Here is a 13,321-nt window from a genome sequence, read left to right as displayed (position 1 = left end):
AATGTTTCTGATGAAGAGGTCAAGATGGAGAATGGTCAGTCTAAAATTGTTGAACTCAGTGTTGAGTCCTAGGGGCTGTAGTATGCCAAATTGGAGAATGAGGTGCTGCTCCTCCAGTTTGCAATGGGCTTCCCTGGAACATTAACCTGGTGTTATCAGACTTCTTAAAGTCCAACAGGTTTATTTGGTATCACGAGCTTTCAGAGCACTGCTCCTTCATCAGGTGAGTGGGGAGTTGGGTTCACAAACGGGGCATATATAGACAAAGACTCAATTGCAAGGTAATGGTTGAAATGCGAGCCTTTACAGGTACAGACAATGCAAGTGGAGAGAGGGATAATTACAGGTTAAAGAGGTGTGAATTGTCTCAAACCAGAACAGTTGGTAGGCCAAATGGTGGGGGTTACACGGAGTGTGACATAAACCCAAGATCCCGGTTGAGGCTATTTAGCCAAGTTCCGCACGCATGAGGATGGCCTCAACCAGGATCTTGGGTTTATGTCACACTACGTGTAACCCCCACCATTTGGCCTGAGCTTGCAAAATCCTACTAACTGTTCTGGTTTGAGACAGTTCACACCTCTTTAACCTGTGATTATCCCTCACTTCACTATTGTCTGTACCTGTAAAGGCTCGCATTTCAACCATTATCTTGCAATTGAGTCTTTGTCTATATATGCCCTGTTGGTGAACCCAACTCTCCACTCACCTGATGAAGGAACAGCACTCCGAAAGCTCGTGATACCAAATAAACCTGTTGGACTTTAACCTGGTGTCGAGAGACTGTGCCCACCCCGTCCAACACCAGCATCTCCACATCATCACTGGAACAAGGCAGAAGGGTAAGGATGGACATGTGGGCATGAAAACAAGAAGCCGAACTGAAATGGCAAGCCACAGGGTTATGCTTGCAGACTGAGTGAAGGTGTTCCGCAAAGTGGTCTCCCCAATGCAGAGACTATCTCACTAGGAGCAGCAAATACAGTAGATCAAATTGAAGGAGGTGCAAGTGAAATGGTGCTTCACCTGAAAGAGTTTGGGGCCTTGAATGGTGAGGAAGGAGGAGGTAAAGCGACAGCTGTTGCACCTTCTGCAATTGCAATGGAAGGTGCCGTGGGAAGGGGAAGATGACTTGGGGTGATGGAGGAGTGGACCAAAGTGTCACGGAGGGAGTGGGGATTTGATTAAAGTACAAAGTCTGTTTCTTATCTCTGGGAGACTGTAGACCAACAAAAGCATGTAGGATATCAATTTTGTTCTGGATTTCAGCAATGTGGACATGATATTCCATTGTTTAGTTATTTTCTGTGGGACCCTGTATTAAGATGTTGTTGAGTTCTCCATCAGGAATACAAACTTCCATTTAAAACCAGCCTTCAGGTTGTTACGTTTTCAAAATTTGAATCCATGTCCTGAAAGAGAAGCAAGAAGTCTCACAACACCAGGTTAAAGTCCAACAGGTTTATTTGGTAGCAAATACCATAAGCTTTCGGAGCAGAGCTCCTTCGTCAGATGGAGTGGATATCTGTTCTCAAACAGGGCACAGACACAGAAATCAAATTACAGAATACTGATTAGAATGCAAATCTCTACAGCCAGCCAGGTCTTAAATGTACAGACAATGTGGGTGGAGGGAGCATTCAACACAGGTTAAAGAGATGTGTATTGTCTCCAGACAGAACAGCTTGTGAAACTCTGCAAGTCCAGGAGGCAAGCTGTGGGGGTTACTGATAATGTGACATAAATCCAACATCCCGGTTTAAGCCGTCCTCACGTGTGCGGAACTTGGCTATCAGTTTCTGCTCAGCGACTCTGCGCCGTCGTGTGTCGTGAAGGCCGCCTTGGAGAACGCTTACCTGAAGATCCAAGGCTGAATGCACATGAGAAGCACATGAACAATATCCTGAAACAAGATCCTGTTCCTTTTGAGAAGCCAGATCAATCTGTTTAACTCACATGGCTCCAAACAGGTGCAGGTGAGGCCCAGGAAATTGATCTCTCTCAAATAAAAAAGGAACTGCCAGTGGCCAAAATTCATCCTGACAACACTTGTGAGTATCAGCTACTCCTTAAACTGATTGTTGCAAACAAAAAGGACGGTGGCTCTAATTTCTTTGAGCGTTGTTATTTTCATTGATAAATTCAGTATCACAATCATTACACTCTCTAATTAGAGTATATTATACTGCCTGGTTAAATCTTAAAAAGGGATGTTGATAGGGTGTGGCACATTTGTTCCTTGTGCAACATCACAAAAACGACTTCTGGAAGAGGGCAAAATGAGATGACGTTGGGGGCTTTGAGCCAAAAGGGGTGTAAACAGTGGTGCTATGATTTATTGTATAATCTGCCAAACACACAGGCCAGGACTTGACTGTAAAAATGCCAGGGAAACTGTCAGCAATCACCCTAATTACAACTGTAAAGCTGACAGCAGCTGCTGCCATTTATACCTGCATGATCAAACTTGGAAATCCAGAAATTATTCACTGCTCCTCAACAAGAAAATTGAAATCCGAGCTGATGGAAATTTGATGTGATCAGCTTCTATTTTTTGTTTTAAACAAAAACAAACTTTATTGTATATGAAAGACCCAAATAAAACAAACATTAATACCTTCACAATATGGTTTATAGCTACATTTATGTATTCAGTTTTATTTCTACCTTTGTCCAAGAACTCTCTTCTATATATCTGCTGTCTATTTACTTATGTTGGGACAATTCAAAAGTATGCCACAGGCCTCTGGAATTTTCTTTTAATTCTAAGTTCCAGCTGTTCCCCAGTAAAAACCTTTGAATGGTTACACCTTGTTGAATGAAGAGTACCTGTGTTTTAAATTGTGCCAAATAACAATTATGACCGAACAATCTTTCTGATCCTGCAAAACAAATTTTACCTGTAAAATTTTTCCACTACGATTAAAAACATCCATGTCTTAAAAAATCTTTTAAACATTCATAAACTTGCAATATTCCAAATTTTATTTTGCTCTCTGTAAAACAAATTGAAAGTGAATGATGATCAGTGCATTTTACTTCCTGGTTTGCTGGCTATGAGAATACTTTAACGTGATTGGTTGCTTAGACTGCTTGATGGCATCATTGTTGCTGACATCTGGTGATCTCGTTTAGCTGATGAAATTATCAGGATGGTGAAATCCATACCCCCACAGATCAGTTTCTTTGAGCTTAGCAGCAGTGAGCGCTGCTACTTCATTGCTGAATGCAGAATCTGGGCCACAGTTGCTGATATGTTTGTTCTTCCAGCTGAGTGCACAAGACCAGGGTTCAATTAGCCCAGGGTCCTGGTCAAAGTTTATCTTTCAACCAACATCATCACTGAATCCCTACAGTACAGAAGGAGGCCATTTGGCCAGGTCCTATTCCTGCAACCCCACACATTTTACCCTGCTAATCCCCCTGATGCTAATAGACAATTTAGCTACAATTTCACTACCGAAAAAAAAAATCTGGCCATTATTTTAATGTTACTTACAGGACTTTGCTATGCACCAATGAGCAGCTACCCTTCCTATAACAATGACTAGTTTCAAAACTTGTAAGGGATTCTGGGATGCTTCGATGTGGTTGTGATGGGTTTTCAGTAAATGTAAAGCTTTCCTTCTTTTACTACTCAAATACAAGGACGTTTCTAGAAGCCTGGCTAACATACATCCTTCAACCAATGCAACCAAAACAAAACTTTATTTGCTCGTTTAGCTAACTATGTTTACAGTGCATGAGTAAAAATACATGTCAGTTAGTAATTATGAAACATTTGTGAGGTGTGCCCCCGTGATATATAGACCTAACTATTGGGAAAGGTATCACAGCACTGCCAGTATAAAGCAAGATCACCTTCAGAATCAATATCATCAAGAGGCAGAGAGATTCTATGGAGTGAACAGGGGTGAAAAGTTTAAAAATGTCTTTATCTCTGCTTTTCTGAGAGGTATGTTTGGTTACAGCCAAGTAGACATTTGATTGGTACCATGCTTACAAATTCACCTTCTCAAATGGAATAAATTCCTTTGCAAACAACTTGGCATCATAAGTTACATATTTCACACTCTCCACAATGAGATCATTTGAAATTGTGAAGCATTAGATTTTATTTCCAACTCATGAAGAAATCAGATGTGTTAAATTATTTGATTTATGTTAACCGTTGAAGGAAACCACCCGTATCAAGGTATTTTATTGGAAACCAAGTATGGTTTCTCAAATTAAGAATTCCTCAAATGGGCTTTTAAAAAAGGACATTAAACCTCAAACTTGTACTTTATAAAATAGATGCATGAGATACAGCATATATGCAATGTATCACTATGCTATGAAAAACAAACATTTTTTCGTTTAGAACACCAATGTACTTACTGTATAACATACCATAGGAGGTTCTGGACTTACTTTAAATTCCCCACTTGCAAATTTCTTACTTCATCTATACGGGCGGCACGGTAGCACAGTGGTTAGCACTGCTGCTTCACAGCTCCAGGGTCCCGGGTTCGATTCCCAGCTCGGGTCACTGTCTGTGTGGAGTTTGCACATTCTCGTGTCTGCGTGGGTTTCCTCCGGGTGCTCCGGTTTCCTCCCACAGTCCAAAGATGTGTGGGTTAGGTTGATTGGCCAGGTTAAAAATTGCCCCTTAGAATCCTGAGATGCGTACATTAGCGGGTAAAATATGTGGGGGTAGGGCCTGGGTGGGATTGTGGTCGGTGCAGACTCGATGGGCCGAATGGCCTCCTTCTGCACTGTAGGGTTTCTATGATACCATAGTGAGCTGCAACTTAGGGCTCTGCCAAAAGGGAATGGGGAGAAAAACTGGAGAACCAGTTACACCACCCCAACCCCACCCCAAACTCCTACTAGTTTACATAGAGTTCCATCTACAAGTATGCATCATTCCACTTGTTGGGAGGACATGAATGTACCTCCAAATCAAAAGAAAATAAAATGTACCACATACAAACAGGCCATTTAGTCCATCTGGAGTTTCATCCCACCCTTCTGCCTAAGCCTTTTAGCATGACCTTCCATTCTTTAAAGGAAAGCCAGATAAGCTGAACAGTAAACGCATCAATTTGCCTCAACTGCTCCTTGTAGTAACAAGTTCCACAATATAATTAGTCTTTTGGAGAGAACTTTCTTTTTGTTTAAAAGTATGAAAATCAGTGAGGCAAACCTGCAGGAGACGTAGCAGGTTATTCATTATAGAAAATTAATTGCAAAAGTAAAAAGGATGGTTCTGACTCCAATTGGAGGGATTGCTGTCATTCATTAGTTTAATTCTGCTGCTCAAGACTGCCAGTGTGGTTGCCAATGGGAATATTTACTTGGCACATGATGAAAAGGAGACAGCTTTTTAGAAGTTTAAATATTCTCTGCCTTTGCACGCAAGGAACAGGAATTACTCTGCAATGTTTCTTAATGTTGAGTTATTACAGACTGAACAATACAAACTTGGTGTACAATAGACCCTCTTCATACAATGCTACCCTTGGGAGCCACGAAAAGGAATAATAATTAGTCACCAAGTGCGATTGAGAAATTTTCTAAGTTTCTCAATGGGTGAAACCATAAACAATGCAAATCATACAATGATGTTTTCTGTATCACTTACTCTCACTATAATGTCAGTATAAATGATCAGAGGGGAATTAAGAGTGTTTTTAAACAAATACGGCGAAACCGTTAAATCAGTCTGTTAGCAATGGCTACAAAACTTAAAACAGCACATGCACTGTTCAAAATGCCTCAGAAGATGAAAGGGGGCAGGGAAATAAGTGAAATTTCTCTATACTTCAGTATTTTCCAGTATGACCTTCATTGTAATGAAAATGGAATGGTATCATTAATATGAAATGGAACACAGCAAGTATTGGAAAGGAAAGTTCTAACTTTTAAAATTTGGTTTAATGAACAAATCTGAAGAACACAAATGCTGAAAAATTTCAACTGAAATGTCACCCTGGTGACAATGCTTTGATGGTATGGTTCCTTCCATTTACAGTACATATCACAAAAAGCAAACACTCCACTTTACTCAATGACTATGTCTTTTAAAAAGAGGAAAATCAACCATACAGTCAAAGTTTAGCCTTTGATATCTAACCATGTACCAGACAATCAGAAGCTGCTTTTGGTTCAGCACAAAAAGAAATATACATTTTTTGCATGGTTAAGGATTATTTTAGATCTTAAAATGTCTTTTCAAAAGACACACCAACTCTCATCCTCTACTGGAGGTTGTGAATCATCTCCTCCTTGGCTATGAGGTGTGTGGTTTTGTTCACAAGTCCCATCAGAGAGTTCAGTTTGTGAGACCAGTCGTTGAGTATGTCATTGGGGTCCTTGGGTCTCTGGAAATTGATAATTCCCGCTAGCCTGTCTACTTTTGCAAAGATGGTCTTGTTTACCACCAGATTGGAAAGAAACTCCTCCGATTCCTGCAAAAAAAAAGTGGATTAAAATGTGAAAATAAGAACTGTAAAATCTGACTCTACTAGACTAAGCGGCACGGTAGCACAGTGGGCGGCACGGTAGCACAGTGGTTAGCACTGCTGCTTCACAGCTCCAGGGTCCCGGGTTCGATTCCGGCTCAGGTCACTGTCTGTGTGGAGTTTGCACATTCTCCTCATGTCTGCATGGGTTTCCTCCGGGTGCTCCGGTTTCCTCCCACAGTCCAAAGATGTGCGGGTTAGGTTGATTGGCCAGGTTAAAAATTGCCCCTTAGAATCCTAAAATGCGTAGGTTAGAGGGATTAGCGGGTAAATATGTGGGGGTCGGGCCTGGGTGGGATTGTGGTCGGTGCAGACTCGATGGGCCGAATGGCCTCCTTCTGCACTGTAGGGTTTCTATGATGATTTCTATGAATTGTAAATGTTACAAAGGGAAATATCTGTACATTGACTGATGTCTCAATTTCCTGTTATTGTGGATGATTTCTGTTTCAGAGCTGACATTTTGTACCAAATTTCCCCAATACAATGTCATCAAGGCTTAACTATGGTAAGATCTACAGTACACTTGCGTCACTGCAATATTAACTTCATAATGTTCCCTGTGAAGTTTTGTACAAACTGACTGCACATAAACATAAAAATGACTGAAATGACTAATTATTAGTGGCATTTTACACACTGATGACAATGTGAACCTCCAATTTGTAAAAGTAGCTATTATCACATGGGGAAATACCAATCTACATTGTGTGGCGGAAGAACTGAATTAAATAGTTCTTCTTTACAAGTTCTATGCTGGCCACCTGGACATTCCAACTGCTATGGTGAGAACTTCTTTGCTTAGACAAGTCATTGATAAAAGTATTGGTTTCATTCTAAAAGCTGCTTAGAATTAATGGTCTAGTCCTTTTCATTTTGCACTTTCTCTCCTGCTCTTCCAGCACGTTCTCATGTCTCGCATCATTTTATTTCTTATCCCTCCTTCAATTCACTTTCATTGGTCTTCCATGCCACAGTGAAAAGACAGATCTATTGTTAAATGTTACAAGCAGCATAACTGCTCTACCTGATATATATCTATCTTCCAACACCTCTGTCTACTCATTTTCATAAATGTAAAGACAACACCAATATATCATCTGTCAAGTTAGAGGCCTTTCAGAGATATTTCCAAGTTAACAGCGACGGACTTAAGTTATTTCCCAGAATTACAAAGTTTGTTGCCATTGTCTTTTGCTTGAAAAATGTATTCAATACAGAATAATCCAGAGTGAATCATCAAATTTCATTCATTAAAAAACAGCAGTGTTGTCACTAGGTTTATTTTGTTTAACAGTTCCAATATATGGTAATAGGAGGAAAAATGAACTCAAGCCAGTATTATGTCATACATCTATTGTGTGGCTCTCAAATCACCTCCTTACATTGCTCCTGCATCACTACCGTCAGTTGTTCACATTATTGCTATGCATTTCAAAACACCCTTCCCAGGATAAAAATCTATTGTTGGACTACTAGTTGGCTTTCACGCTTGAAGTGATTGCAGTTTGAGAATTTCACACATTTGCACCATCATGCTTTCTTGAAATCTTCCTTATGGATGACGGGAAAGTTTGGTACTCACATCAACTGAAAGATCAAGAAGATCTGCCATTCTCTTCATGGTGATCCGTGTATAATATTTTGCCATTATTCGAATATTCTAAAATATCAATGTGAAAATGGAAAGTTTAAAATAAGTTAAAGAACAATAAAAATCCCTGTATTTTGAATAGGACACACGATCCAGAAGTACAGATTAGCTTTCCCTTGACTATAATTACCCATAGAATAGTTCAGTATTCAGTGCGATCTGAACAAATCAGGGCTTGTAATTTATTAGTTCATCAGGTGATCTCCCATAATGTTTCTCATTGTGCGTTACAGACACGACGTAATGGATACATGGAAGTTAACACCTTGTTGCTATTACTACTCGGACAGGTTTACAAAGGGAATTTTCAATATCAATGACCTATAAAATGTTAATTATTAACAGTTCCTGTGATCACTTGAGGACAAGAAATGCATGCTTACGCTGAGGGTTCAAATCCCACTCCAGAGCTTGAGCAAAAATCTAGGCTGATGCTCCAGTGCAGTACTGATGGGAGTGCTGCATGGTCAGAGGAGCTATCTTTCAGATGATACATTAAACCAAGGTACTACCTGCCCTCTTAGTGTCATGGGATCGGAGGCTCGCCTATTTCAAAGAACAGCTGAGGAGTAATCCTCAATATCCTGACAAATATTTATCCCTCAACCCACCATATTTGAAGCACTTCACTGTTCATTTTTGCAATGTTGTTTGTGGGCAATGCCATGTTTTCAGCATTATAACAGTGATTACATTTCAAAGCTGAAAGGCACTATAGGATACTGACTTTGTGAAAAGCACTGTATAAATTCAAGTTCTTTTTCCTTTTTCTATAGGAAGAGCAGCCCCACCTGTAGATGGCAAAAGTCTTGCATATAGTTCCTATTTATCAACTTTTCTTTCCTTAATTCAGCAAAAGGTCTGCTGGAATGTTCATCATAACCAATTTAACATTTCACTTCACTTTCCACTGTATCATACTTGGTTACAGTTTGAGGAATGCCATGTGCCAGACTAAATATTGAGTACAGTAATATTGAATTCAGTTAGCCAATTGTTTGGACCATGGGCGGATTTTCCAGTCTTTGCCCCAAGACCAGAAAATCCCACCCGATGTCAACGGACCTTTGCATGGGCCGTGTCCCGCCTGCTACGATTCCTATGGCAGGCTGGTCGGGAAAATACTGCCCCATATGTTTGTGATAGGGTGGCACTGGATGAGGAATGCAAACACAAAAGAAATTTCAGGCAACTCCAATCTAATCCTTAGTGGAGCAAAATATTTACATGTTACTTATTAAAAAGTGCCACTGAATGGAAGTCAGGGACATGAATGGCAGCAGTTTTCCCCAATACTAAGTGCAAAAAAAGGAAGACCAATTTGAGTGCTCTCATAGCTAGATATTAAGGTCAGAACATTCAATGAAGGGTTCAAAAAAGATCCTTCATGAATCATAGTTTCGTAACACATCAGTCATATTACTTCACAATTGAGCCAGCAGACACCACATTGAAACAACAATTTAAAATGCACTCGAGAAAAATAAATAAAATTTAATTCATAAATAAATTCAATTCACAGACAATTAGTAACAGGGTCATAGAAAGGTGAATAAAAGAGGCTTTGCTTTGGTCCCCATTTTTTCTAATATTTAAGACATAGTTATAGATTCAATTTTTCGTAATCGCAGCACACATACATGTTCCACTACACGATTTTTAAGATCTTTCCATCTCTTATTTCCCTCTTCTGTGCTTGAAAATACATCTGTGCAAGCATTTTCAGGCAATTCTTCCCTTAATTCCTTGCTATAATCATCCTCCAATGAGCTCCAACGCATAAGTTCCATTGTGGTAAACAGCTTCAGCAGAGCCCTGCAAAACAGGAACATAATATATTGCTCTGAGTTAAATACAACATTTAACTGTACACATATCAATCTTGGTTGTATTTTATTGCAAATCAAAAATATGTACAAATACATCTTTGTTCTCTACAGTTCGTAACTCATTCCATGCTCTCTACATAGTCAGAATATCCAACTGTTTCAAGCTGCATCTTTTCTCCAATGCAATTCAGGGCATTAAACATGATTCCACTGGACTCAAAGGAATTTCATATTCATATTTACCATTCTGTTAACCAGAATGCATATTTCAATCTGAAGGTTAGCATAGTCTAGAAATCATTTATGACCCAAACAACAGAACAAGTTAAGCTTTTCTGAATCTAGCAATTACAACTCAAATGTTACTTACTCTTATTAAAAATTGCTAAAAAATATCACCTCACAGAAGCAGTACCTTGTAACACAGTAAGAGCTTACATCTCCAAACATAACCTCATTTAATAAGCGTGAATGCTATAAATGAGAAACTTTTATTTATGCAGTGTTTTATAACTGCATATTTTTAACATTTTGCTGGCCTTGATTTTAAAAAAAAACTTACAACTGGTTAAGGTAATTTTAAAATGAAACCTCTGCCCTCTTTCCGCTAACTTGCTCTACGTTTCCAACTCTACACCACAGACTTTGCATCTTCATCCCAGACCAAGTGGCCACTGCAGTTTTCGCCAGGAGATGGCCGGTCAAGTCAATTATTCCCCAAACTTTTTGACCTCTGGGTTGAGCTTACAACTTCAAATTCATCATATGAACTAATCACAGGACAAGACACTACTCAGTCTGAGCAATATCCTAATCCAGGACTTTGGAACTGGTGGTTAAATCTTTAAAAACTGCACAGTTTGACCCTAATATTGTCTTCTCATAATATAGAATTGCTAACACCATGCACAAAATACATCTTATGGCACTGTAATAAATGGCTTCCCTCCAGTTAGTCAATATAAATATGGGAGTTTTTGTTCTCCAAAGAGTGCAAAACAAGCAAATGAATTGTTGAGTCAAGTGGGAAAAAATATTGCATGTATCCTAATATCCTTTATAATTTTCCTTCAGTATTACACTAAAAGGTGTTGCCGATTCTTATGTAATTTCTCACCAATATTTTCCCCATTTAACTTTAACGTGTTATTTCCTTGCTGATGTCAAGCTCCACAAGAAACTATTATCTATCAGTATGCTGCTCGAGTAGATTCGTGTGGAAATCTTCACAGTCAACATTTGTAAGCGGGTCAGCAGCACAACTGAGCTGGATCCAAATGTGCACTTGCAGCAAAAGTTGCTGGGTAGCAATCAGAGGCAGAAAGCACAGATGCTTTGACCTCCTTCAGCCAGGGATGCTGAAGCCAACTACAGTGGCCCAACCACCATTCCAGTTGAGCTTTAGACACAAGGTTGAGTTTAAGCTGAGCTTCATGACTGGAGCATAGAAACTGGGTTGGCATTTCAATGTAATATTGAGCGAGTGCTCCTTTATTTTTGGAACATATATTAACTTTCAGGCTCAGGAGGATGTAGAACACAACCATTCAAAGAATAGAGGACTTCTCCTGGTGTCCTAGTTAACATTTATTATTGAGATATCAAATGCCAGACTGACTGGCGTTTATCCCGTTTGTGGGATCTGGCTGCACATAAATGAACTGTTGCATTTGTTTACATTGCAGTAGCTGCATTGCAGAAGTAATGAACTCGATACGCAGTGCAGCTACTGCAATGAACTCGATACGCAGTGCAGCTACTGCAATGAACTAGATACGCAGTGCAGCTACTGCAATGAACTAGATACGCAGTGCAGCTACTGCAATGAACTCGATACGCAGTGCAGCTACTGCAATGAACTCGATACGCAGTGCAGCTACTGCAATGAACTCGATACGCAGTGCAGCTACTGCAATGAACTCGATACGCAGTGCAGCTACTGCAATGAACTCGATACGCAGTGCAGCTACTGCAATGAACTCGATACGCAGTGCAGCTACTGCAATGAACTCGATACGCAGTGCAGCTACTGCAATGAACTCGATACGCAGTGCAGCTACTGCAATGAACTCGATACGCAGTGCAGCTACTGCAATGAACTCGATACGCAGTGCAGCTACTGCAATGAACTAGATACGCAGTGCAGCTACTGCAATGAACTAGATACGCAGTGCAGCTACTGCAATGAACTAGATACGCAGTGCAGCTACTGCAATGAACTCGATACGCAGTGCAGCTACTGCAATGAACTCGATACGCAGTGCAGCTACTGCAATGAACTCGATACGCAGTGCAGCTACTGCAATGAACTCGATACGCAGTGCAGCTACTGCAATGAACCAGATACGCAGTGCAGCTACTGCAATGAACCAGATACGCAGTGCAGCTACTGCAATGAACTCGATACGCAGTGCAGCTACTGCAATGAACTAGATACGCAGTGCAGCTACTGCAATGAACTCGATACGCAGTGCAGCTACTGCAATGAACTAGATACGCAGTGCAGCTACTGCAATGAACTAGATACGCAGTGCAGCTACTGCAATGAACTAGATACGCAGTGCAGCTACTGCAATGAACTCGATACGCAGTGCAGCTACTGCAATGAACTCGATACGCAGTGCAGCTACTGCAATGAACTCGATACGCAGTGCAGCTACTGCAATGAACTAGATACGCAGTGCAGCTACTGCAATGAACTAGATACGCAGTGCAGCTACTGCAATGAACTCGATACGCAGTGCAGCTACTGCAATGAACTCGATACGCAGTGCAGCTACTGCAATGAACTCGATACGCAGTGCAGCTACTGCAATGAACTCGATACGCAGTGCAGCTACTGCAATGAACTCGATACGCAGTGCTTTGAGGAACTCTGAAGATATGAAAGGTGCAAGCTCTTCTTTTCAGAGTTACTTGTTTCAGTTCGTTTTTGAAATTCACCAAATATTAAAAACATTTTTAAAGTATTAAGTGGTTAGGAAAATCTCTAAATTGATCTTACTTGTACTTTGGAATCTCTTCAAGTTTTTTGTCCAGACTGATTCTGTGAACTAGATCAGATTGTTCATTGTCATAGGGGGCCAGGATTGCATACAGAACAACACTCTTCAAAGCCTGGATGTTACACATATAAAAAAAATCATTAGAATTTGGGAAATTTAAAAAGATACACACAGCATATACATAAATTAGCAGAGTACAAAACTCAGGAAAACAGTACTGTTCTGATCTCCAAATAAATATAAAAGCTGCAACTGTGCAATTGTGGAATATTGCATTCCTAAAATGGAGATCCCACATTTATCACGTACATGTTAGATACCAAATTG

At 40.1% G+C, this 13,321-nt stretch overlaps 1 protein-coding gene across 1 annotated transcript in view; it reads right to left on the bottom strand.

The window, feature by feature from the left end:
* Positions 1-5,074: 5,074 nt before the first annotated feature.
* Positions 5,075-13,321, bottom strand: part of psmd12 (proteasome 26S subunit, non-ATPase 12) — a 44,537-nt gene continuing 36,290 nt past the window's right edge. The window contains exons 8-11 of the mRNA XM_078225783.1: positions 12,994-13,106; positions 9,801-9,975; positions 8,092-8,169; positions 5,075-6,452 (exon numbers count right to left, since the gene is read on the bottom strand). Of these exons, the coding sequence (XP_078081909.1) occupies positions 6,243-6,452; positions 8,092-8,169; positions 9,801-9,975; positions 12,994-13,106 (576 nt within the window). The 3' untranslated portion in view covers positions 5,075-6,242. The remainder of the gene's footprint in view (positions 6,453-8,091; positions 8,170-9,800; positions 9,976-12,993; positions 13,107-13,321) is intronic.

Source organism: Mustelus asterias, chromosome 12 (assembly GCF_964213995.1).
Source record: "Mustelus asterias chromosome 12, sMusAst1.hap1.1, whole genome shotgun sequence".
NCBI lineage: Eukaryota > Metazoa > Chordata > Chondrichthyes > Carcharhiniformes > Triakidae > Mustelus > Mustelus asterias.
The sequence above is the reverse complement of the archived record's forward strand: the minus strand, read 5'-3'. Positions and strand labels throughout refer to the sequence as shown.